The sequence below is a fragment of the Eleutherodactylus coqui genome, chromosome 9, assembly GCF_035609145.1.
Source record: "Eleutherodactylus coqui strain aEleCoq1 chromosome 9, aEleCoq1.hap1, whole genome shotgun sequence".
NCBI classification, from domain to species: Eukaryota; Metazoa; Chordata; class Amphibia; order Anura; family Eleutherodactylidae; genus Eleutherodactylus; species Eleutherodactylus coqui.
The window spans coordinates 28,125,188-28,149,788 of NC_089845.1; the positions used below are offsets into that span (position 1 = coordinate 28,125,188).

At 44.0% G+C, this 24,601-nt stretch overlaps 1 protein-coding gene across 1 annotated transcript in view; it reads left to right on the forward strand.

Annotated features, from left to right (window-relative positions):
• CDH18 (cadherin 18) overlaps positions 1–24,601 on the forward strand; it is a 396,260-nt gene that overhangs the window by 293,068 nt on the left and 78,591 nt on the right. Inside the window, exon 6 of the mRNA XM_066579192.1 lies at positions 19,808–20,061. Within this exon, the coding sequence (XP_066435289.1) occupies positions 19,808–20,061 (254 nt within the window). The remainder of the gene's footprint in view (positions 1–19,807; positions 20,062–24,601) is intronic.

Consider the following 24,601-nt stretch of genomic DNA (forward strand, 5'->3'; position numbering starts at 1 on the left):
GCAAAAATCGTCTCTCTCTCATTAGCAATGGAGCACACTATATTATCCTGAGGGAAACAGAACAACTATTGTTGCCTACCTCCAACACAACACAGTTCGGTCACCAATGATTGTACTAAGAAACACAAATCTAGCCAAAGTATGCCACAGCACCCGTCGGCAAGTTAATAGCCTGTAAAACATCTTAAGGCCTCAGTCACACGGGCGCATCGGCACCCGTACACCGGCGCTGATGCGCCCGTGTGACTGACACCAGCAGACGGACGTACCTGCAGACGGCCGTCTCTCTGCAGCGCTGGAGGAAAGAACATGTGACCGGCTTCATTGCCGTCTGCAGGTACGTCCGTCTCCTTCCTGCAGTCACACGGGCGCATCGACGCCGGTGTACGGGTGCCGATGCGCCCGTGTGACTGAGGCCTTAAGAAGCAATTATTTTTTATATAACATATTTTTATTGTTTTTCAAAAAGAAGCAACTATTTTTATTGGTTGCAATACTGGAGAAAACATCTTGATAACAAGAATGCCGATTATATGTACGGATAATCACTGTAGATAGTTCCCGTTTCCAGCAAAATTTTGTTTTGCAATGGCTATTAAGGTAGTGCAGAGAAAAACATTGAGGGTAGCAGATATGTATTTGCACTCTGTGTTTTTCACACAGACAACTTTATATAGCATGCACTAGAGTCAGGTTTAAAGTAAGCTTTATCTTCTCACCACAGGTGGAAGACCAAAAAATACGGTATATAAAGGGCGGTTTCACATGGGTGTGTTTGTGCAGAGAATAGAAGCCATTGTTTTCAATGGGTTCATTCCTATTTTCACTTAAGCGTGCACATTTCACGGACAGAAAAAAAGAACATAGTTGGCACACCAAAGGTCCCATAGGAATCTATGGGGGTGGGTAAGTGCGCGGCATGATTGCACAAATTTGCAGGCAAAAGAACACACTGGGGACTAATTAGTAACATAGAATGTTAGGCCGAAAGGAGACAAAGTCTATCTAGTTCAGCCTGTTTCAACCCCCCCCCCCTTCCTGTTGATCCAGAGGAAGGCAAAAAACCCCAATGAGGCAGAAGCCAATTTAGCCTATTTGCAGACAAATTCCTTCCTGACTCCATAATGGCAGTCGGAATAATTCCTGGATCAATGTTTTGAAAGTTTCCACCTGATTACAAGACCCGGATTAACAACCTAGCTGGATTCTCATAGTATCATAGACTGGTAGAGTTGGAAGGGACCTCCGGGGTGATCTGGTCCAACCCCCTGCTCAGTGCAGGATCACTAAATCATCCCAGACAGATGTCTTTCCAGTATCTATTTGAAGACTTCAATTGAAGAAGAATTTACCACCTTCCAAGGCAACCTGTTCTATTCCTTGATCCCCTTCACTGTCAGAAATTTTTTTCCAATATCTAATGTGTGTCTTCTCTCTTTCAGTTCTGTTCTCTGTGTTTTGCGTGTGAGAATTTGCTTGCGCAAAAACGCTTGTCTACATAAGCCCAAGTGTTGGAAATGTTGGGTTCAGTAAATTTTCCCTTAATTTTTTCAGAAAAGGTCACATTTTGTCTGACTTGCACAGCTGGCACCACAAATAGATGCCCCTTATAGGCTCCGTAGCCTCAAAGCCCACAAATGCCCTGGCAAAATTAAAGACTGATTTGAATAATGAGACAGAAAACTCTTGGTTGTTACTTGCACAAACAAATCAATCCTGTAGCTGAAAGAGTTAAAATTGCTCTTACTTTTTGTGTGTAAGCTACATTTCTAGTGTCAATAATATTGTAAAAAGGATTTGCTGAGTTTCTACCAAAGTGATGAAAATACGCACTTCTAACAGGTGTATTTCCTAATCTGCTTCTATATGCAGTTACATTCCAACACATTTTAGGGCACGTTTATAGTCGTTCAATTACCTTGGCGTCTACTGATACAGCACAATCCAGAATCACAATGAGTTGCATGCAACAAGCTGGCTGCCTTCAAGCTAGTGACTTCACTTTTCTAGGATCTAGTCACTATTTTTGTACTAGATAAGGAATCAAGCATCTCAGTTCGGCCTATTGGAACCCCTACCAGTGAGAGGCCTATGGCTTCATGTCCACGGGGAGAATCAGGCCCGCCGCAGATTCTTCATGCAGAATCCCACAGCGGGTCCCTCCTTTCCCGCAGACATGAGGCTAAAAAGAAGATTAAACTTACCTGTACTGGACGCTGCGGATCTGCCCTCCGTCGCAGCCGGATCTTCTTTCTTCGGCCCGGCGGATGTGCTTGGTATGCTGGCAGCATGCTGCGCGCATGCGCCGGGAACTCCATTTTTTTAAACTGCTGCTCTCCTGCGCTCCCGCGCTGGAGAGCAGAAATTCAGGTGCGGGTGTGCCGCGGATCCGGACGGCTTCCACAGGCTTCAGTAGAAGCCTGTGGGAGCCGACCCTGCGGGAGACCCGCACTAAAATGGAGCATGCTGCAGGTGATTTCCGCACACGCAATCCGCGCTTCAAGGGAAAATGACATCCGCAGGTATTTAACTACCTGCGGGTGTCCACTGCATCCCTATGGGGCGCGGATCACACTGCGGGAAAAACACTGCGGATTTTTAATTTTATTTTAGCAGTGGACATGGGGCCTACAGTAGCTGCGGCTGGCACGTGGCTGCACACCCAGCAAGTAGGCTATGTTCACATGGGGAAGAAATGTTGCAGAATATCCACAGCAGAAAATTCTTCTACAAATTCTGCAGAATTTCCACATCCAAAGCAGAATCAAAATCTGCAGCATCGGTGCAGATTTTGACTTGAAATCAGCTGCGTATCCACAGCTGCTCTCAGCAGATACAGCGCTCCCCTCACCGTGCAATGCTTGCACTGTCAGTGCTCTCTGGCACCCAGAGGCCTGTAGTGAGCCCTGAGCTGTAAGGAGGTTGGTGGTTCTTTTTTCTGCCCTCCCTTGCATGTTAGTTATGTGTTATACTTTGAGTCATGGTCACTTTAAGCGGGAGGCATGGTGGCTGCAGGCACAAGCTGGAGGGTCACGGGTTTCCTGGCCAGGGAAACCCTGAGAGAAGTGAAAGAAGATGTTTGTACCTTTCCTCGTACAAGGGATTGGGTGTTGGTGTGGCGCTTCTGCCTACTCACCGAGCCCTACTATTCTTGAGCCCACTAGTTTATGCATCTTCAACATCTGTCCTGCATTTATGTTGCCAATGGCATTCTTCTGGCTATCTCCGCTGAGGAGAGAGACGCCCATCCACAGACAGCCCAGAGCTTGCAGCCCTGACTCCTCTCCCACTGCAGCCCTAAGGGCTCCCACCCACTGGCGATATTTTCTCCACTGCGATGCGATTCTAAAGTTAAAGTCTCGCATCGCAGTGTGAGAAAAAAATTGGCATCACGCCGACATATCGCGAGTCTTTTCAATGGGGCCAGCGGCAGCAGTGCTAGCCCCATTGAAAAGAGATGGAGAATGCCGGGGACTTTTGCCACAGCTGTGACAGCTGTGACAGGAGTTTCCTTCATCCCCGCGGGGACCAGATGAATGAATAGCTAAGGGCTATGTGTGATTGGCTGAGCGCTCAGCCAATAGCTAAGCAGTAGCTGCTATTGGCTGAGCCCTCAGACAATCTGCACAGTCCTTTCAGGAGACGGGGATTTTTAAATCCTTGACTGCTGAAAGAGCTTCATAGCAGTGCCGGGGAGCCAGCACGAGGAAGCGACTGAGCGCAGCAGAGGTGAGTATGATTTAAAAAAAAAAATTTTCACACTTATTGATGATTATCGGGAAAGGGCTTATATTTCAAGCGCTTCCCCGATAATCATTCTGCGGGGCTTGGCAGAAACCATTGATTTGAAAGCAATGGAATAGAATGCCGGGGACTTTTGCCACAGCTGTGACAGCTGTGACAGCTGTGGCAGAGGATTCCTTCATCCCTGCGGTCCCCGCGGGGATGACGGAAACTCCTTCCACAGCTGTCACAGCTGTTGCAGAAGTCTGTGGCATTCTCCCTATGCTTTCAATGGGGCTAGCGCTGCTGCCGCTGGCCCCATTAAAGCACTTGCGATATGCCGCTTCTATACTGGCCTCTTTCTTGTGCTGCGATGCGAGATTCTTCTCGTGCTCTTGCAGCGCAAGAAAGAAAATATCGCCAGTGGGTGGGAGCCCTGACAGAGGTAAAGCTAAAGTGGGACTTTGATATTCTTGAAATACCAGAAAACAAACCCTGCCTGAGGGACTTAAGTCAATGCACGGCAGGGTGATAAGAGGCGAGACTTCACTGCTTAAAGCCGGATTCACATGGGCGTAGATTGTCCAGGTTTTCACGCCTGGCCGATATACACTGCCAATCTGATGCATTGGTTTACAATGCATCAGTGTACATGGGCGTATTTCTGCGGTGTAAAAGTGCCCGGCCGGCCAAAATAGAGCATTTTGGTCGGGCGCTTTTAAGCCGGCGGCTGCATAGACTCCTATGGGAGCCTATGACAGCTGCCGGAAACGGGAGGTAGGGGGGAGTTTAGCAGCGTGACTGCTAAAATCCCACCCCCTTCCCTGTTCCTCTCTGCCCCTTGCTGGCTGTTTGCAATGGGAGGGAGTGGGATGGGAGGAGCTAATCTCCCATTGCTGGCTGAGACAAGCAGCGGAGAGGGGGTGGGAGCTTAGCAGACTAGCTCCCGCCCCGTTCCTCCTCCTCCGCTTGCAGACAGCTGGCAAAGGGGAGGGATAGGGAGAACAGTTTAGCAGAGCTAAACTGTCTCCTCCGCCCAACGGCATTGCGAACTCAGCATATATGCACCGGGCTTGGGTCGTCTGAACAGGTGCAAAAACTTTAGCTTTGTGCGTCCGTTCATGTAAAAACACCAACGGCTGTGTGAATAAGCACAAAGGTCTGCCTTTTAGGGGTTAAACAGATGGGTGCATGCTCTAATACACTTGCCTCTACGGAACCCTATTAGCGCATGAACCAGTGATTTTTTTTTGTTTGCAAAAGTTTGTAAAAAAAAAAAAGCGGAAAGATTGGTCATGCCCTACCTTTACTTGCAATCAATGGTTTCATTTCATCCTGTTTCGCGGCCGTGATTTTCACGTCCACAAAATGAGACAAATGAAGAAGCCCTTATTGTCTTGAAACTGTGTTTAACCACTTAATGACCAGGCTGTTTTTTGTACTTTAGGGTGCATTCAGACGACCGTATATCGGCCGGGTATTCACGCCGGACAATATATGGCATCTGTCTCTGCAGGGGGAGAAGGCTGGAAGAGCGGGGAACAGTGCTCTGGGCTCCCGCGGTCTCTCTGCCTCCTCTCCACCCCCTCTCGCCCCTCTGCACTATTTGCAATAAGGAGAGACGGGATGGGGTGGAGCTAATTCCCGGGACTTAGCCCCGGCATGAATACCTAGCCGATATACGGTCCTCTGAATGCACCCTTAAGAAACAGACATTTTTTAGGGATTTTACCCATGTGGTGGTTTAAATGCCCTATTTTTTTTCCCTTCAGTTACCAAAATTATTTTTGCTGCGTTTTTTAAATATTTTTCACTTTTTTTATATATATCTTTTTCACTATTTTTTTTTTCTTTCATTTTTTAGTTGGGGTAAAAAGTAAAAAAAAAAAGTTTTTTTAACATTTATAGTCATTTTTCTTTTAATTACCATATATACGCTGAAATAAGGTATGGAAATGGGTTTCTCACTTTGTTTCAGAGGTTTTGAGCTCTGCTGTAGCAGGGAATCCTGGCGGTCACTTGACTGCCAGCTTGTATAGTTGAAGTTATACTTCCACTTTCATTTTTTAGTACACAGTGCTCATTGAGCGCTGTGTACTAAAGAAAGGAGGAGGCAGAAAGGGTTAAAAAAACCCTACTAGTTATGACCCTTACAAACCCTCACAAATGTGATTGAAAACCAGAAATTTTGATCACAACAGGTTCCAAGTGACAGGAGGTGTCTGGGCAGAGAGGGGATGGAACCTTTTTTGCATTTGGAGGTGTTGATCTAGGTGGGTTTACCCTCCAAGTTGATGGCTGGATGGTTGATGGTTGATGTCAACAATACCTGGGAAGGCCCATCCAATCTAAGCTGCAAGACTTTGGCAAGATGTTGTTTGATCACCAGCTAATGACCAATAAGCAGACAGTGTTTTAAGTGCACTGAATCCAGGTCCACAAGAAAAGTTAAAAACTGCTTGTGCAAATCAGTTAGCATATGATGTAATTGCGCAACATAATCAATTACGTTTTCATGCTAAGGCCCATTTACACGCAATGATTATCGCTCACAATTTGTTCAAGCGACCGAATTTGAGGGATCATCGTTATATGTAAGCATAGGCATCCTGCACTTTTTTCGTTTGAACGATGATTTTAAGGTGAACTTAAAATCCATCATTCAGCTATTGGAGATAAAGCAAACACATTTATCTTTCAGTGGACTGCAGGCTGTTATCTCAGTGGGGAGTCGGCAGATAACATTGTTACCTGCTGACAGCTGCAAGGAGAATAATGCAGGTATGTGCACAGCTGGGGTGTGATTAATCACATGCTGGGTTCTGCAAATAGCTCCTGGAGGCCCTTTTACATGCAAATTAAGATGATAAAGTGTTAATGGCCATTAACACTTTTTGGGAAATGATTGCTAAATCTTTTAATCTTTCAGTTGTTTGAAAAATTCTCTTTGTGTGTAAAAGGGCCTTTAGAAACACAGTAGTAGCCCCTCTCTCTGGTACCACATAGCCATAGTGCCCCTTCTCTATTGCCTCATAAGATAAGATAGTCCCCTCTGTGTGTCTCTCTTCTCTTGAATATTCAGCAGTCTCACTTAGTCCAGTCCAGTAATTTTCACTTACATTGTAGCTGCATGGGATGTTTCTCTCAGTCGGTGCAGGCTATTCCTTCCCCCTCTCTCCACAGAACAACACTTAGAGTAGTAAGCAGTGGGAGAGACCAGCGATCTGAGCAAATACAATGTAAGTAAGAGTTGTGCTGCTGGCCAGAAGGGGGAGGTGATTTGGTGATGGGTCTGGGGGTGGAGTCAAATTAGTCCCAGTTCCCCTTGTTCCATTGGCCTCATAGCAGTTGTGTGGCCAGCCTATGTTGGCAGCACATCACTGTTAATGACTGACCAACTATACGAGAGCTGAACTATTTAATCTGCCCAGCAGTCCTATGGTAGGTTCCATCCCCGCCGAAGAATTTGAGTCACATGTCTATGATAACAAACCAACAGGAACTCTAGAATCAATGAATAGCTGCACTGGAGGACAAATAAAAAGTCATGTATTATGTGTAAGAGAAACTCAATTGCTCCCCAGCCATTCCAACACAACCTTATGATTTATGCACAATGCCCCTGTTTATAAGCTCTTTAATCATAACTGCGGCAACCTAGATAGTATGAGGGCAAGGGTAATGCAGGAGGAACCTCAGTAAGTCCTGGCAGATTCTTTGTATCTGGCCCAGAAATTTCTGCCACATATTCATCTGTAAAAATAGAGATTTTTCAGTGTAAATGCTCTGTAAGTGCAGCGTCCGAGGAGCGGGCCCCAGCCTAGCAGACAGCGGGGTATAGATGTAGGCCTTGTCACGGTGGCTTTACCATCTCAAACCCAGAGGGTAACCAGGGACAGCCTATGGTTAACCTATGAGTGGCTTACCTTAGTCTATGTGTCACGTGTGACGCCACCGTTCCTTCCTCCGCGGTGAATTCACAATGATGGAACAAAGAGTCCACACGCACAGAGTTGAGGGTTAAAGGCAGAACCAGGAACAGTCGGTAAAGAGGTTTACTTAAACAAAACTTGAGTAAATCCAATACAGTCCAGTAACAATTTACATCCACTGGCAATACGCTTAGTGCAGAAGAACACATGGTGCGACAGGGAGGAAACATGGGAGGACAGGGTTACTTTTACAGGCCTACTTATCTGTGGGCCTCTGCTTCCGGACACTTTATCACAATCACTCACTGACTCTCTACCGGTACACACTCACGGAGTAGAAGAATGCACACAGTGCTGCACAGTGGGATTTCACACGTCTTGTGACTTCTTACTTTCTTATTCCTCCATGCAGGGAAGAAGAAGGAGGTCCACAACACTCGTCCTCTATCCTTTCAGCCTCTTCCATATTATCTACACGCAGATTAAAGCTGTCTGTGTGCAGACCAGCTCCTCTCAGGGCGGACAGGTAGATAGAACCAGCCAAGACTGACTCCAACCATTCACTCTCCTCACTCATGCACCTTGCACCCACATATATAAAACAAGGTCACATGACATACAAAGAGATACTTTTCCAGACATAACCCAGACAGTAACCCATTCAGTGCTGCTGCTGCTATGCAATACACATCATATACACTCCCATGGAACACATTGACAATACACATAAGCACAGGACTACATAGATTATTCAGAAGCACCTAGAAGCTTTCACACATCAACTTCTGTACACTACATAAGTAAGACTATATTGTAAATATCCGTATAGTTAGAGAGTGTTACTTAGTGGATTGTGGTTGATAGGTATCAAGTAAATTATTGTGCATCTGACTACTGCCATGTTCATCTGGGGGGTGATTTAAAAACCTTTGTAATGGATGGAATCAAAGCTTTTTTCTCTCTACTGTTCCCTTAGGAGAGCAGCTGTAACCCTGCAGGCAGTGCAGCAATGCCCGTGGGAGCATTCTAATGTACCTGCATGTCCAAACAAACAATAGAATAAAACAAGAGTGCAGTTTAGCTAAGAATGACACAAGATTATAGAAATTGGGGTATATTGGACAACGGTTATGGTTAATACTTACATCCTCATTTCTATGCATCATGAATACATTTCCTCCTGAACTAAACTGATTTAAATGTTAAACTATAATTGGGAAATTGTTTTACTAGAACCTTTTCATTGTTGGCATTGTTTTCTACTGGAGAGATAACCTGATTGGGATATATTGCTACTATTTACAAATGTGTAATTCTATCTCTTTTGAGGGGGATCATAAATAATCAAGTGCTTCAGTGTAACAGATGCAAATTAGATTCCCAGACTGTGAATCATTTAGTATGGAAATAGATGAAATTCTAGCAAACGTCATCCTATGAAAGTGAGCAAAACTCATTGTCCTTTCTCAATGAAGGGCAGAGAAAGGGTGATGGGGTGAAAGAATGAAGGAGGAGTGGGAGACAAGGTTGTAGAAATTGGGTTGAGAAAGAGTGAGAGAGATAGGGAAAGAGAGTGGCAAGAGTAAGAGAGAGGAATTAAGAGAGTGACTGAGTGAAAAAGAAGAGTCCAACAAAAAGCAGCAATGTTTCAACTCCTTAATGAAGCCTTTTTCAAGCATATGTAAATGACCAAGCAAGCATATGATTAGCAAAGTAATTGGTGTTCACAATATGACATCTACATGTACATCCAATCAAAGATGAAAGCAATACATTTTACAAATGGGCCTATAAACCAATAGGTACAAAGCATTCAGTTGTGTGGAAAAAAGTCTATCTGTTGCCCAAAGGCTGCTGTGAAGGAGAATCATCCACCTCAGCATTCCAGCTGCATTAGTGCACATATCCAAGACAGGCACTTCCTCTATCAACTTCCGGTAGCTTCAAAGAACATTGTTTCACAATTCAATCTTTAATGTACACGATTATACAGAGTTTCAGTGAACGTGCATCAATGGAATGTGAGAAGCTGTATGGTCTTATCGATGATTTGCCCGCCACTTGGCCTGCTCTGACTAAACAGTTAGGAAGTTGTCATGTCCGCTTCAAGTATGCAGTAACTGCAAACTAAAGTAAAGTGAACTGCAAACAGGACTTGAGGGCAGACGTCCAACAATAACTAACAAACGCCAAAACGCTTACCTAAAATACCAACACACATAAGCAGGTGGAATAGCTAAAGTACGTACCAGGTATTGGTTCGTATTTTGGCCAAGTCACAAGCCTTCAACAAGGGTCCTTGTTGTCTTGTGAGTCTCTACTCTTACAAGACAACTCAATCCCCAGGAATCCTGCCTACAAGTAGGGTGATCGTCCCAATAGGGACGGCCCGACGCTGGAACCTAGGGGCCTGACTCGCCATAGATGGTAAACAGCACACAAGCAGAACAGGATTCTGTTCCCACCAACAGATGAGGGAATTCCACCCAGAACCTCATGCATGCAACAACACCAAGTAAAACATGCATGACTCCATACACCATTGTTCTGGGAGGGAATGAGGAGAAAGATAAACAACGCAGAGTTCGAAAGGTAAAGAAAAAAAGATTTCTACCTTGCTCAGGTGAAACTGGGCACCGTAGTGGAGAGCGTAGTTGCACATATGCTGGTATGAAGATGCCCTTAGCTTGGAACGTTGTTTACTTGGACTGGCATATGAACCAGCACTGTCCACAATACACGTCTGCCACAGTATGTTTCTGGGTGAGCATTAATGTATAAACACTGCAAAAGTATATAATTATGAAATAAAAATGTGGGGATATACTTCTTGTTCTTTGTAGAGTCCCCTGCAGGGCACATTAGTCCGCACATAAAAGTGTGTTCCTAACGAGGACAATGAACTATTCTTTTGTGATTTATTGACCTCCTGAACTCCGGCAAGCAGTGAACTTCTGCCAGTAACAATGTATTCGGGATCTTACTGTTGTCTCTCTGGCTTGTACACAAACACATCACAGCATCATCCTGTTTGTTTGCCTCCTTTTATTTCCAGTCTGCAGTTTTGTATTGAATCGGCTCTTTTTAGACCTCGGCCAAAATATTTTAATTTGTGCAGAACAAAAGCTTCTCCTGGAGAGAGTTCAAATGGTTCCATTGATTAAGATACCTCGCTGCCCGTTCTGTGCAGCTTCCCTCCAACATGAAAATTAAAATGTATTTTGATAGTCCAGCTCCCAGGCTCCTGCAGACGGCTGTTTTAGCACGTTTTTGCAAAACGCGGAGAATAGAACCCATTGATTTTGATAGGTTCATTCTCATTACTACTTTTTTGCACCCGCTTTTCCCATGGGCACAAAAATATAGGACCTGCTCTAATTTGTGTGCATGTGCAAACCGCACGCATCAGAACCTTGTTTGGCTTAATAACTATTTTAATCAGGGTGGGGTGATTTCCTCGCCCATATGAACTAGCGGTGACTGCGCAAATATGTAAAGTTGATTGCGAGTGCAAAATAGACGCGTTCTCTGCACTGTAAAAGGTGTGCAGGAGTGAGCATATTTTGAATACGCTCGTCTGAAGCCGCTCTTACACCCACGTTACTTAACATCCTTTCATTAGGTTAGAGCGATTTTGAGAATAGAACCCATTGAATACAATGGGTTCTTTCACATTCTGTGTTTTTGCTCTCAATTTTTGCGCACATGAAAATATATGCGGCATACTCTAGATTTTGTGCACAATTGCGCACCCAGGGCGCCATAGAAGTCTATGAGGGTGCGCAAATGCACAACCTGTCTACACAAAACTGCGCTCTGTACAGCGTGATTTTGCAGTGGTGATCAATAACACCGGGGATTGATTTAGCCCAGCAGCGTAGAAAAGTACACTAAAATGTGCAAATAGGCACGTGACAGCCCATGATAGCGCTCCCTTCACAGCGCAGTTACACCACGCTATCACGAGCGTCAGGGGCGTAGCTAAAGGTGCATGGGCCCGGGTGCAAAACTTTATCTTGGGGCCCCCCATCTTCTCTTAAGCCCTTAACAGAGAGGTGTGACTTGAAGTTCCTGGGCACCAATACAAAACCTGTAACAGGGCCCTCAACTATAATGCTTTATTAATAGTACTGGGCTCCCTATATGGATAATACAGGCCTTATGGGCCCCCTAAGGCTCCTGGGCCCAGGTGCAACCGCATCCCCTGCATCCCCTATAATTACGCCAGTGACGAGCGTATCTACACCTACGCTCGTCTGTAGGAGCCCTCAGTTACATTTCTTTCCAGCCTTTTACTTTACATTGTGCGACAAATAGTTCAGTTTCAGTAAACGGAGTATCTGGGCTGAACAGCTTCATTGTTACATTAACTGCACAATGTAAGGGATCCTTTCTTTGCTGCCCTCTAGCCCCTTGTGCCGCACACCACCGACCCTGCTCTGGCAAGGCTCAGCACAGAACATCCGTTTTGCTTGTCATGTACAATATAATTTACTAATAATCTTTAGATGGTGGCCGAAGCTCCGCAGCCATCAGCTCATCTGAAACATGGCATCGGGATCAGAATGATACAGCTTGGCTCCTAAGTGGGAATCACGTAATAGACTCTTGGCATTGTGGCTTGCACTATAAAATTACACTTTCCTGCAGCACAACATTGTTAGAATTGGTTAATATAAGTCTATCAGCAGTTTTGACGATGCCACTAAAAAGTTTTCCATGGCTAGAAGGCTTATTGTGAAAGGCTACAATTTGTTAATTTTAGTACAATGACAATGTTGTTGAAAGGTTTCCCATGACAGTGGGCGTACCGAAGGAAAGTGGAGCTTAGCTGAGCATTGTATCCGACCATGTTCATGCCTTCATGGTAACAATTTACGGCATAGTAGAAGGAGACTCTCAGCAGCACCGCGCTACAAGGTCGTATAGGCACGGATTAGTTCCAAGAACATGACAGGGAGTTTTTTCTGGCCTTTACAATCCCCAAATCTTAGAGCCCCCCCCCCCCACACACACACACAGGTGCATTGCGTGCACATTTACGGCCACAACATCTGCATGCTGAATGTGCAGCAAATATAACCCTTTGAATTCAATTGCTTCCTTCACATGTGCTTTTTTTTTTTTGCGCATTTTAAGCACGAGAAAAAAATGCAACATGCTCTATTTTGATGAGCAATTGCGCAGTGAAGGCCTGTCTGCCCAAAATTGCGCACTAAACTGCACAATTTTGCAGATGTAAACAATAACTGGGCGTACTAAGTTAGCTGACCCACCTGCTAAGGCATCTAACGCATCTACTAAGTAGGCCTTCCCACCTACTAAGTTAGCTGACCCACCTGCTAAGGCAGCTAACCCGGCTACTAAGTCAGCTGACCCACCCCCTAAGGCAGCTAACTCACCTACTAAGTAGGCCTCCCTGCCTACTAAGTCAGCTGACCCACCTGCTAAGGCAGCTAACCCGCCTACTAAGTCAGCTGACCCACCTGCTAAGGCAGCTAACCTGCCTACTAAGTCAGCTGACCCACCTGCTAAGGCAGCTAACCCGCCTACTAAGTAGGCCTCCCTGACTACTAAGTCAGCTGACCCACCTGCTAAGGCAGCTGACCCACCTGCTAAGGCAGCTAACCCGCCTACTAAGTCAGCTGACCCACCTGCTAAGGCAGCTAACCCGCCTACTAAGTCAGCTGACCCACCTGCTAAGGCAGCTAACCTGCCTACTAAGTAGGCCTCCCTGACTACTAAGTCAGCTGACCCACCTGCTAAGGCAGCTAACCCGCCTACTAAGAAGGCCTCCCCACCTACTAAGTCAGCTGACCCACTTTCTAAGTAGGGTGGCCCACCTACTCATGAACCCCACCTACTAAAAGAATCTGTACCACAATAAATTGTTTTAACTCTGAGGGCTTAAACAGATGGGGCATTGCTCTAATAAGGAATGTATTAGCCCATGAACTGAGGTTTTGCTTTTTTGTTTTTTTTGACTAATCAAACTTTGCGCTATTGCGCGTGAGGTTGAAAAAAAAAAAGGCATTAAGATGGATAACATAGTATTAACGCTCGGGAATCTCCTTAGGGAAAACGAAACCATTGACATTAATGGACTCATTTTGTCCCGTTTTGGGGCCGTGATTTTCACGTCTGCCAAACAGGACCAATCACGCCCCTTATGTTTAAGCCCTGAAGGCCAAAGGAGGCCAACATGTACTAGATGGGTGCTTCTACTAAAGTGGCCATTCAGTGTATACCGTATTATAGCATTTACCAGCAGTGGAAACATATTATTAGGGGTCAGAAACCCACTTTGTGTGTTCTGGTTTACTAAATGTGCTCAATAATAGTTCATGAACGAGGAGATGTTCAGTTACTTAGGGCTTCTTAACACGAGCCGGAGTACAGAAATGCACATGATATTTTTTGGCGGAGTGAACGTTGCGCTATTGTGTGCATAGCTGCTGTTTCTACAGTATTTTCTGCGTAGCTGGGGCCCGTTCACTTCGGCGCTGGACACACCCTCGCCACGATTTAAGAGGCTGTGCAACCTTAATTTACCCTGGCGTGTTTGTTTTCCCGTGAAATAGTACCGTTAATTGCGAGGGTATCGGGTGCACGTTGGGGCACCTCCATAGACTCCCATGGCGACTTTGATGCCCAAATGCACACCAAAATAAAGCATGCTCCGTTTTTTTCTTTGCACGCAGAAGCGAGAGTAAGAATGGGTTCTATTCTCTGCCCATCACATGCACAGATTTTGCACGTGGCAATGCACTTGTCTGACTAAGCGCTTATATGCAAAGGTTTTGCAGGCAATTTTTTTTTTCTTAAATGTTGCATGATGGGAATAAGAGATAGAAAAACGGACTTGTTCTGCGTAGTGCGCACATTATATATGTAGTCAGGTATGGACAGTCCATGAAAGGGAATATGGGAGGGAGAATTCCAGAGACTAGAATAATCCCTCTTATATAAGCCATGTAACACCTGCGCAGGTACAGAGCGTTCGCCGCGGGATCTACGGCTTTGTTATCTTAGCGATGCCATTATCCCTGCCGGATGAAACAATCCGCAGATCTTGTCACCCGACGTGTGATGCTGTTGTCGCCCAGCAGTCTCCTTCATACTAGGCAGTAGGTAGCCGGTAAATGATGATTTATGTTTTTCTCTCATGCATATTTCATTCAAGTCGAGAGTTGCCGGTGGATTTTCAGTGGCGTGTAATCCAACATGATTGCTGCGTCTACAACATCCCCAACGCGGAAGCATTAGGCATTCTTATTGTAAGAGCAGTACAATGTATTCGGCGAGTACGGCCAAAAATATGTTGGAATTAGAAAACTAAGTCCCCTTCCCATGAGCGTGCCGGCGGCACATTACGCAGGGAGTGCAACCCAATAAATTCAGTGGGTTCATTCCTAGTACTATTTTTTTAATGCTCATGGAAAAAAATGTGTCACGCTCTGTTTTTGTGCGCATTTGCAGACTAAAATCCCCATAGACATCTATGGGAGGTGTGCAAGTATGCACTCAATACGCACGTAAATGTGCAATACACTGCGCAATTTCATGGAAAAAGGAACACATCTGCAACGCCTCAGGTGAAATAGCGCTTAAATGGATGTGTCCTGCGCCCATGTGAGCTGTCCGTGCGAGCACAAATAGTACGGTAATATATGTCAAATGTCTCTAAAAGCGCATCGTTCACGGTGCAAATGCATTGCGCTTACACAAGCATTTTTGTGCATACACTTGTGTGAAGGGTCCCTAAGGAAATAATTGACTGCTTCACAAAGATGTATTTGCATACACAATGTGCAGGAAATAGAACCCATGATTTTCAATAGGTTCATTCACATGTACGTATTTTGCGGCGCATTTTCGGACGCTCAAAAAAAAAAATAGAACATGCACTACCTTTTGCACATTTGCACAACAAAGTTCTCCATAGAAGTCAATGGTGGGGTGCGCAAATACGCTCGCAATACGGAAGGAGATACGTGAATCACTGCAGAATTCCGCTAGATAAAGAACACATCTGGAACTAGTCATTTCAAGTCATTTCGCCGCCGGCGATGCCCTGCGGGCAGAAAAAGTACAATAAAGTACGCTGATGCACATGCAAAAAAGCCTAATTCATAGCACAAAAAAAGTTGCACTAAAGTATTCGCAATTGTGCTTACTTCTGTGTGAAGCCAAATCTCAGATTGGTGTTTTATAGTAAATCTAGAGGAAGGCCACAGCATTAGAAAACCAAAAAAGCAAAAGAAAACTGCTGCAAATACAGTGTTTGCCAGAATGTGTGCCTTTTACACCAGAAATTCCACACTATTGTCTAAATATATCCCCCCTCCAATAAAAACACAAGATTCCATCACTGCAAACCTCTCCTGGCTGTCTGTCGCTCTCTGGAGTCTCCTGTGTATATTGCAGTCACTTCCCTGCAGTGCAGCCCCCTGTCTGATGCTTATTAGGCACCGCCTTGATTTCTAGATTTCTCCCAAGTAAAAACACCGGATTTTTGAAATCTGACCCTGTGCTCAGCCGGTGACCCCCGGCGTACCTGTACGGATTCTTCTTGCGCAGTACAGATAATGTTGTGCCGTTGCTAGGTGATGACGCAGATTCCGTGACCTTTCCACAATGATGATTACAAAAGGGCTGCGGATCGGACGGCTTCCCTTGACTTCAAGGGAAGCCGTCCGCACAGAATAGAGAATGCTGCGATTTTTCCCTCACGAGCAGAAAATCGCCATTGATTTCAGCTCGTGGGTAGAAAAAACGCTTTTCCATATCATGCTATGAAACGTATTTGCCCACTATGGATTCCACAATGCAAATCCGTCCGTGCGCATACTCTAGAAAGAAAAGAAGTTAAGAGAACTGAAATCTGACACTTCCCAGTTATTATAATCACAGTTTGTAATGTGTCTGATGGTGGGATTCCCATAATCCCTAATTGTATTGCCGTTAGGGCTTCAACAGATGACCGTGTTCGTGGGACGTCTTGAAAATCAACCCTGCAAAACTTGACAAAGTGAAGCCATTGATTGCAACGGTTTTGTTTTCGATTTATAGCCCTTCCCTGACAATCACTGCAGGGGTTGCCTGCATCCCTTTACTTTCGATAGGGCCGCCGGCAGCAGCACTGGCCCCATTGAAAGCAATGGGCACCGAGCTATGGTCACGCGTATTTTGCTATTGCATAAAGCACTTTTTTTGTGCACATAGGTGCGCAAAAGAAACCGCTCATCTGATTGAGCCCTTAAGGGGTAGAATGTCTTTATCATCTCATTTTGTCCTGAGTGTCTAATTTTCCTATCACATATACACAGTAGGATCAATAAGGAATAGAGATGAGCGAGTATACTCGTCCGAGCTTGATGCTCGTTCGAGTATTAGGGTGCTCGAGATGCTCGTTACTCGAGACGAGCACCACGCGGTACTCGTCTCGATTAAACGAGCACTGACCATTGAATTCAATGGAGCCGCCAATACATCCGGCTCCATTGAAAGCAATGTGCTGCCGGCGATCGCGGGATGAATTTTCGGGAAGGGCTTAAAAATATAAGCCCTTCCCTGAAATTCATCCCGAAATGTGTAAAAACAAAAAAAATATATATACTCTCCCGGTCCCGGCAGACGGAGTATAGCCGCGGTGGGCAGCAGTTCTCCTGAACTGCTCTGAGTAGTATTCAGCAGGCGGGGATTTTAAATGAGCTGAATGAGCTGCCTCTGATTGGTCACAGCCTGACCAATCAGAGGCAGCTCTCACTCACACCTATTCATGAATTCAGCTGAATGACAGCTGAGAGCTGCCCCTGATTGGTCCCTGCGCTGAGCCAATCAGAGGCAGCACTCACTCACCCATTCATGAATTCACTCTTGCCGCTATTGTGGCTGAACATGCAGCCCAGCATGTTGCCCCTCGCCTGCCCTATCCATTTATGTGTCGTTTCCAGCACTTTCTTGGGTTTTGCTGATTTTCACCAATGAAAACCTTAGCGAGCATCGGCGATATACAAAAATGCTTGAGTTGCCCATTGACTTCAATGGGGTTCGTTACTCGAAACGAACTCTCGAGCATCACTGAAAGTTCGACTCGAGTAACGAGCACCCGAGCATTTTGGTGCTCGCTCATCTCTAATAAGGAACTAATGTGATGTTGTAAAGCACCATTTGTGAACATGCAGCATAAAGGGCAATGTTGTGCTGAGCAAACTCTGAAGGTCACGCTGTATGGGATATTGTCATTCGTGGTGCTAACAAACAGGATCATAAGTAAAATAAGAATGTAATGAAATTTCCAGGGTAGAGGAAAATCAGTCAATAAGTGCATATTTATGTCACCGTCGCTGAATAGACATCTTTATGGAACAGCACAGCACACCAAATAACCCCGATTTAACCTATTAAATCTGCCACCGTTGTTTGTTCATCCGGCTTCTTTGTAGCACAACACAATGAAACATGCTGCCGCTACGAGCCGGAAAACGCTTGGGAAATTTCAATAGGACTAAGAAGCACACGCTTGGGAAACATTCGTCTTTTCTGTACCTGTATAGAAATGTTATTACATCTATGTACTCACTATAATCTATTGTTTTATCCGGATTATCTGAATAAAGCCCGGACTGCTTCTTCTCTCATTGGAGCAGAATAACTTGTGTTGTATTAAGTCCCGCGAATTGATGTTTGTAATGTCAAATCTTTAACCTGCTAGTAGGGTATTACTAGTTATATAAGGTTTACCGTGAAATCTACAGTCCTTTTACCTTTTTCTATCATTTTTATGTCTTGCTGAGGTACATATAGAAATTGATCGTATGCGGCATACATGGTTTTTACCCCACGTATTGTATGGAAATAAGGCCGGCTGCATACGACCGGATTTGAACTGTGGAATCCGCGATCGCCATCCAGTATTCTGCACGCACTGAAAAAATAGAACATTCGCATGTCCACTCACATGGGCGGATAGTGAATGAGGTTTCTACGAGGAGATTTAAAATCACAGCGCGTTCTTATTTTGTGTGGACTCCACTTGGACAGCTTCCATTGAAGTCAATAGAAGTCATTCGACCTACAGCCCATCCACCATTGATACGGTGATTGGCTGCGGGTACCACCGTCATCACCTAGCAACGGCATGGAAAAAAACCAATATTAAAAAAAAAAATCTGTGCTGTGCATTGCCCAACGTGAGTGCCCGCAGTCATCCGCAATACAGAAAAGATAAGGTACGCGGGGTTGCCGGTCAGGTCCAGAGCCAGATTCAGCTGTCGGCTCCCGCATGCAGAATCCAATCCGGTCGTGTGCAGGCAGTGTAAGCCTTTCTTCAGAAGGAAAAAGTAAATTCTCATACCAGCCAAACTAGAGACTCCTCCAAAGGAAAGAGATACCCATGTGTAGACAGTAGCTCAGGAGGAAGGAGGGGTACTGGTTTTCATTGAGGAGACCCAAATGGTATGGAGGCTATTTTTTCAGGCAATGCTCCATGGGTAAATAAATGCAAAATATATGCAAATAAGCTTTCCCCCAGAAGGAAGAAAATGTTCTCATACTAGCTTAACCAGAGAATCTTCCAGAAGGAAGAAACACCCATATGTTGATACCATTGTTTTAGCGGTTTTGCTCTTCTTCAGTACAGAGCAGGATCTCTTCAATGAGAACCAGAAGCCATCGTTATTGAAATAGTAAATATATAGGACAATAGGAATTGTATAAAAAATAATGTATTAGAGTGGAGACAATCAAATAAGGAAGATGGAACAATACCTCTGCAGCGCCACCTATTGGATGGCAGCATTCCTGCAAATCAATGTCCGACCATCTATACAGGTCATAACAAAGATTGGGAATTGGAAACCATGCTGCAGAGGTATTGTTCCATCTTCCTTATTTGCATATTACCCAGAGGAGCATGGGTGGCCTTATAAGGCTCCTTACATTCCTTCTAGGTGCTCTCCTCAAGCAGAGATGTTACCCCACCCGACAGTTGAGATAATCCATATGACTCAGTAGTGTAGCAGTTTTGGGGGGGCAAAAATCTCAGTAGTTATGGGAATTTCATATTTATGCCATTTGTATGTAATTTCTGGCAGCATTAGAATAACATGTGACTTGCTATGTCTAATACATGTCTATCTCTATTTCAGCCATTAAATTATGAGAAAAAGAAACTATATTCACTGAACATTGAAGGAGTAAATACTCATCTGGATTCAAGATTTTCTCATCTGGGACCTTTCAAAGATGCTACCATGTTAAAAGTCATTGTTGGGGATGTAGATGAGGCGCCATTGTTTACAAAGCCTTCTTATGAGATGGATGTTTATGAGAACGCGGATATAGGAACCATCGTGGGAATGGTAACGGCTCACGATCCTGACAGTGCTAATAGCTTAGTAAGGTAAGACATATATTCTGTATCACTCTTTGAAAAGCAATGTAGTTCTATGCATTATTCTTTACATATCTGGAACAATGTTAGGACTGTGAAACCTGTGTTCTGGTACAGTAATAGGAAGTGACTTTTTGCAACAATTTGAGCACTCAGGTGTATGAGAATTTTATTGGAGCACACAAATTGAAACCTTAAGTCGGCTGTCCGTGTGTTAACCGTTTTATTTTGTTCTTAATAGATCTAAATCTGTTAAAAAATAAAAATAAAATAAGTTAAAGTACTGAGCTGTCCTCACCCCCGGCAATTCAGAGCTGCAACCTCACGGTTCTCCTGGTGTTTGATTTGGAATGGTTACCATCTGACTGCTGGATCTAATCAGAGCCCGTGTCTATTTAGGCTGCTGAATTTAATCTTTGAAACCCAAGGGGTTAAATTCCGTATCAGATCCGCAATTGAAAACGCTGCCAAATCTGCAGCATATACGTGCTATATTAGCCACTGCAGAATTAGCGAGCATTTACGGCAGGTTTTCTGCTGCGGAAAGCCCATGTGGAGGCGGCCTGAGGACTGACTCATATGAACGTGTTTGCATGCACAATACACAGAGAATAGAACCCATTTATTTCAAGGAATTCACGCATTTCACCTGTTTTTATGCACAAAAATTGCGCACATGAAAAAAAAAATGCAGCATGCTCTACTTTTCTGCAGATTAGTATACCAAATGCCCCATAGAAGTCTATGAAAGGGGATTTTGTAGCATCAATGAAGAATTTTTTTTGTGAAAAATCGAGCCTCACATCACTGCTCTCCACAATAAAATTGCGTGATAAGCTTGCACAATTTTATCATGAGAAGGTTAAGCCATACCCTGAAACTAAGCCCTAGCTGCATTCCATGAAAAAAAGGAATACTTACCTAAAAGGCTCAGTCCTCCTGCTTCTCACCAGAGCTCCGCTGGTGTCCTGCAGTCCTCATTCGCCCATAGAATAATCACTTCCTGGTTGCTGGATTAATAAATTCCACCTCCAAGAAGCGATGGCTGTGATTGGTTGATCCAGCACTGCTTAGCCATTCAATGCAGCGCTGGATGAACCATTCAGAGCCATTGCTTCCGGGAGGCGGGATTTATGAATCCAGCAACTAGAAAGTGATCTTCTGTGGGCAAACGAGGACTGCAGGATACCTGGCGGAGCTCCAGAGAGCAGCGGGAGGACCTGGACCAAGCCTGCTACATACGTATTCCTCAGTGTTTTTTTTTTTGGAGTGCAGCTAGGGCTTAGTTTTGGGTTAGAGCTTATTTTAGAATGTTAAAGTTGCATCACACGAAAACCATGATTTCATGCCTTGCGATGTGACAGAAACAAAGGCTCCATAGAGAAACATGGGCTACAAAAAAACGTAAATTGCGACAATATAGAGCATGCCTTGTTTTTTTTTTTCCTTGCAAGTTAGCATCAGAGAAAACAGCGCAAATGTAAAGGAACCCATTGGGAAACATGGGCTTGACATACATGCGTTTTCTCGCGCTATTGCATTACGGCAAAATTGCACAATTTTGTCGCCTGCGTGAGAGCAGCCTCAGCCTTGTTTTTTTATGAAAATGTTCTAAATCAGGCAGTGGCATCCTCGTTCCTACAGTTTTCTTGCTTGCCCTACATGCTTGTGTGAGACTAATGTGATTTTATTTGTAACTGTATTGCACAACATTCGCGCACAGTATGTGCAAACTTGATTAATAAGTTTTATATGTGTAAAATGTACCAGTTTGTTAGACGCCAAGAGCATCTTAGTGACATTGACGCAGTATGGAACATATGGTATGCATTATCAGCAGAGAGCGACAAACGAAGCAGTTCGTGGGGAAGATTACGGATAAAGAATTCAGTGTGATGTTTTTTTGTTACATTATATCTTCCGCTCTAACTCTACATGTTTTATCATCCATTGTGAGATATAGTTTGGAAGATAGAATACTTTTGATGCAGAAACAAATGCTACAAAGTTCATTTTATGAAAATCTCATTACAATGCAGAACTTTTATAGCATTGGCTCATCTGTCCATCCTCTCCACGGCCCGAGGGGCTTCTACCCCATTGCCAGCAATGCTCAGCTTCTGTCCTCATTAGAAGAACAGCTAAAGTCTAAAAACTGCATTAGTAATCTCAAAACCCACAGCCACAGTTTGTGATTTGGCTGTCATTCTTGCCAAACCAAATCTTTGTTTTAGATTACAATTAAGACATGGAACTTCAAAAGGGTCCTAATGCATCAGAATCATTGGAAACTTTCGGCAGCATTAGCTGTTAAAAGGATGTTGCTCGGCTTCTTAAAGCAAGCTGGACAGGTGGATTGAAACGGTAATCAGCACAACTACATGTTGAAATGTCTCTTCAGCAATTCTTGATTAAATATCAGTACTCAGACCTGTTGACTATTCTCCTTTCTAAAGGGAAGGTTCTAAAACTTACAATGAACGAATCACTGATTGCACATATTCTTCCACCTTATCGGTTATGGCCACAGGCATTATTTTTCATAGTCCTTAAAAATGTATTTATAGAATTGCATAGAATCTGGACATTTAAAGGAGTTGTCAGGACTTTTTTAGGCTTTCCTATTCTTATGTGTATGATTAAAAACGTTCAATAAAAATCGCAGTTATAAGTAAATGGGTCGCCCCACGAAAAATATTGTTTATAGTTAAATCCACACGCAGAGACTGTGTTAAACACATCACAGTTCATGAAAAACAGAATCAGCAAGTGGAGAGACTAGGATTCTGAGAGATCCAGTGAGATGGAATCAAGAAAGAGAGAGTCTGGAGAAAAGAGAGACTAGCCGCTGTGAAGGGAAGAAAAAGCCGAAGATAGGTAAGGACAGCCAATATCAGAATGATAAGTGCTCTCATGCAAAAAACTGGATGCAAGTCCAAGTCCATTAATGCAAATGGAGAAGAACTGGCAGTGGATGAAAAAGGAAACAACTAAGAAGAAAGTCAGCTGCGTTGAACCGGAGATTGAGCTGACACTAAGAAAGTTGTGGGACCGAAGAGTTAAGTTGACCTTACTACAGAGAGACAGACTATATGTCTTATTTCATGAAATGCTGTGTGTAATTCAAAGTCACATCAGGTCCATCTTGCCACAAAAGAGACTGTGAAGTGGTCCCAGTAAGACCGTTCCAAATAAAAGCTGCATTACCCAGTTCTAGTCTCAGTGCTACGAAGCAGAAAGAAAGATGAGGCATGTATCCTTTCGGGCCATCAGCCCAATGTATGAGATTCAGTGAGTTAGCCTGTTAAACAGTGGTTATGGGTTTGATGTGTACATGTCTGAGAGAAGCACTGCAAACTACAGTTTTCTTATAAAAAGTGGGTCAATTATATGTAAAGTTGCATGTTGCTTTGAAAAAAGGCTAATCTTCATTCCACTGTCAATCTGGGCTTCTGAAGCTGGTATTAACAAAGCAATCAGCCAAACTGATATTCATAAACTGTGATTCCAGTTCAAGTTTTTTTGTGAATGCTGAGAAGGCCTTCGATAGGGTCAGATGGGACTAATTGAGATGCTCGCTGGGGAAATTTGGCTTCCCTGAATAAAATATTAGGGCTTTTTCCCCCTCTACTCAGAGCCCTCAGATAAGATACTCATAAACGGATCAAAGTCAAAACTCTTTACATTAAAAACGGAATAAGGCAGGGATGTCCACTATCCTCAACGCCCTTTATATTGGTGATGGAAACATTGCTACAGGAGATAAGGCAAAGCAAAGACATAGACGGTCTGAAGGTGGGTAATACTACTCACACTGTGGTAGCTTTTGTAGATGACCTCCCCATACTTGTTTCCAACCCAGAGAAAGCCATTTTGACAATCAAGAACATTTTTGATCGCTTTGGTAAATTATCTAATTTTAAAATTAATTTTGAAAAATCAGAGGCCCTGAATGTATCAGCTCAGTTACCAAACTACAGAAGCGCTACACCCTTACATGGCCCATCTCATGCATCAAGTATCTAGGGACAATACTAACCTCCAACCCAGCCTACCTATATAAAGCAAACTACACCCCACTTCTCAAAAAACTTACGACCCAGCTTCACCAACTTAATCTCCCATTCATGGATGGGTAGATAAAATATACTAGCTACTTATATTCCCTATATTATTTATATCCTACAAACAGTAGCAATCGAAGTGCCTAACCTTTTCTTCTCCCAAATGCATCAACTCTTCAAGAAGTTTGTCTGGGATAGATATGAACCACGCTTGGCATTCTCATATCTAACACAACTAAGACAGCAAGTAGGGATGGGCATTCCATATCTAGTCTTATACTATAAAGCGATTTACATCGCAAGCTGGATCTCTTTAGACCCCAAATTGGATGCACCGACGATAAATATAGAAAAAGCCCTACTCTGGCCAGACAAATAAATTCTTCTTTGGTCAAATGAACTCCTCCAGTTACCTAGTGGAAAGAAAAAGTCTCCCAGATTTTCTGCTTTAAGGATATTGCAGCATGGGAAACAGGCTCAAGGGA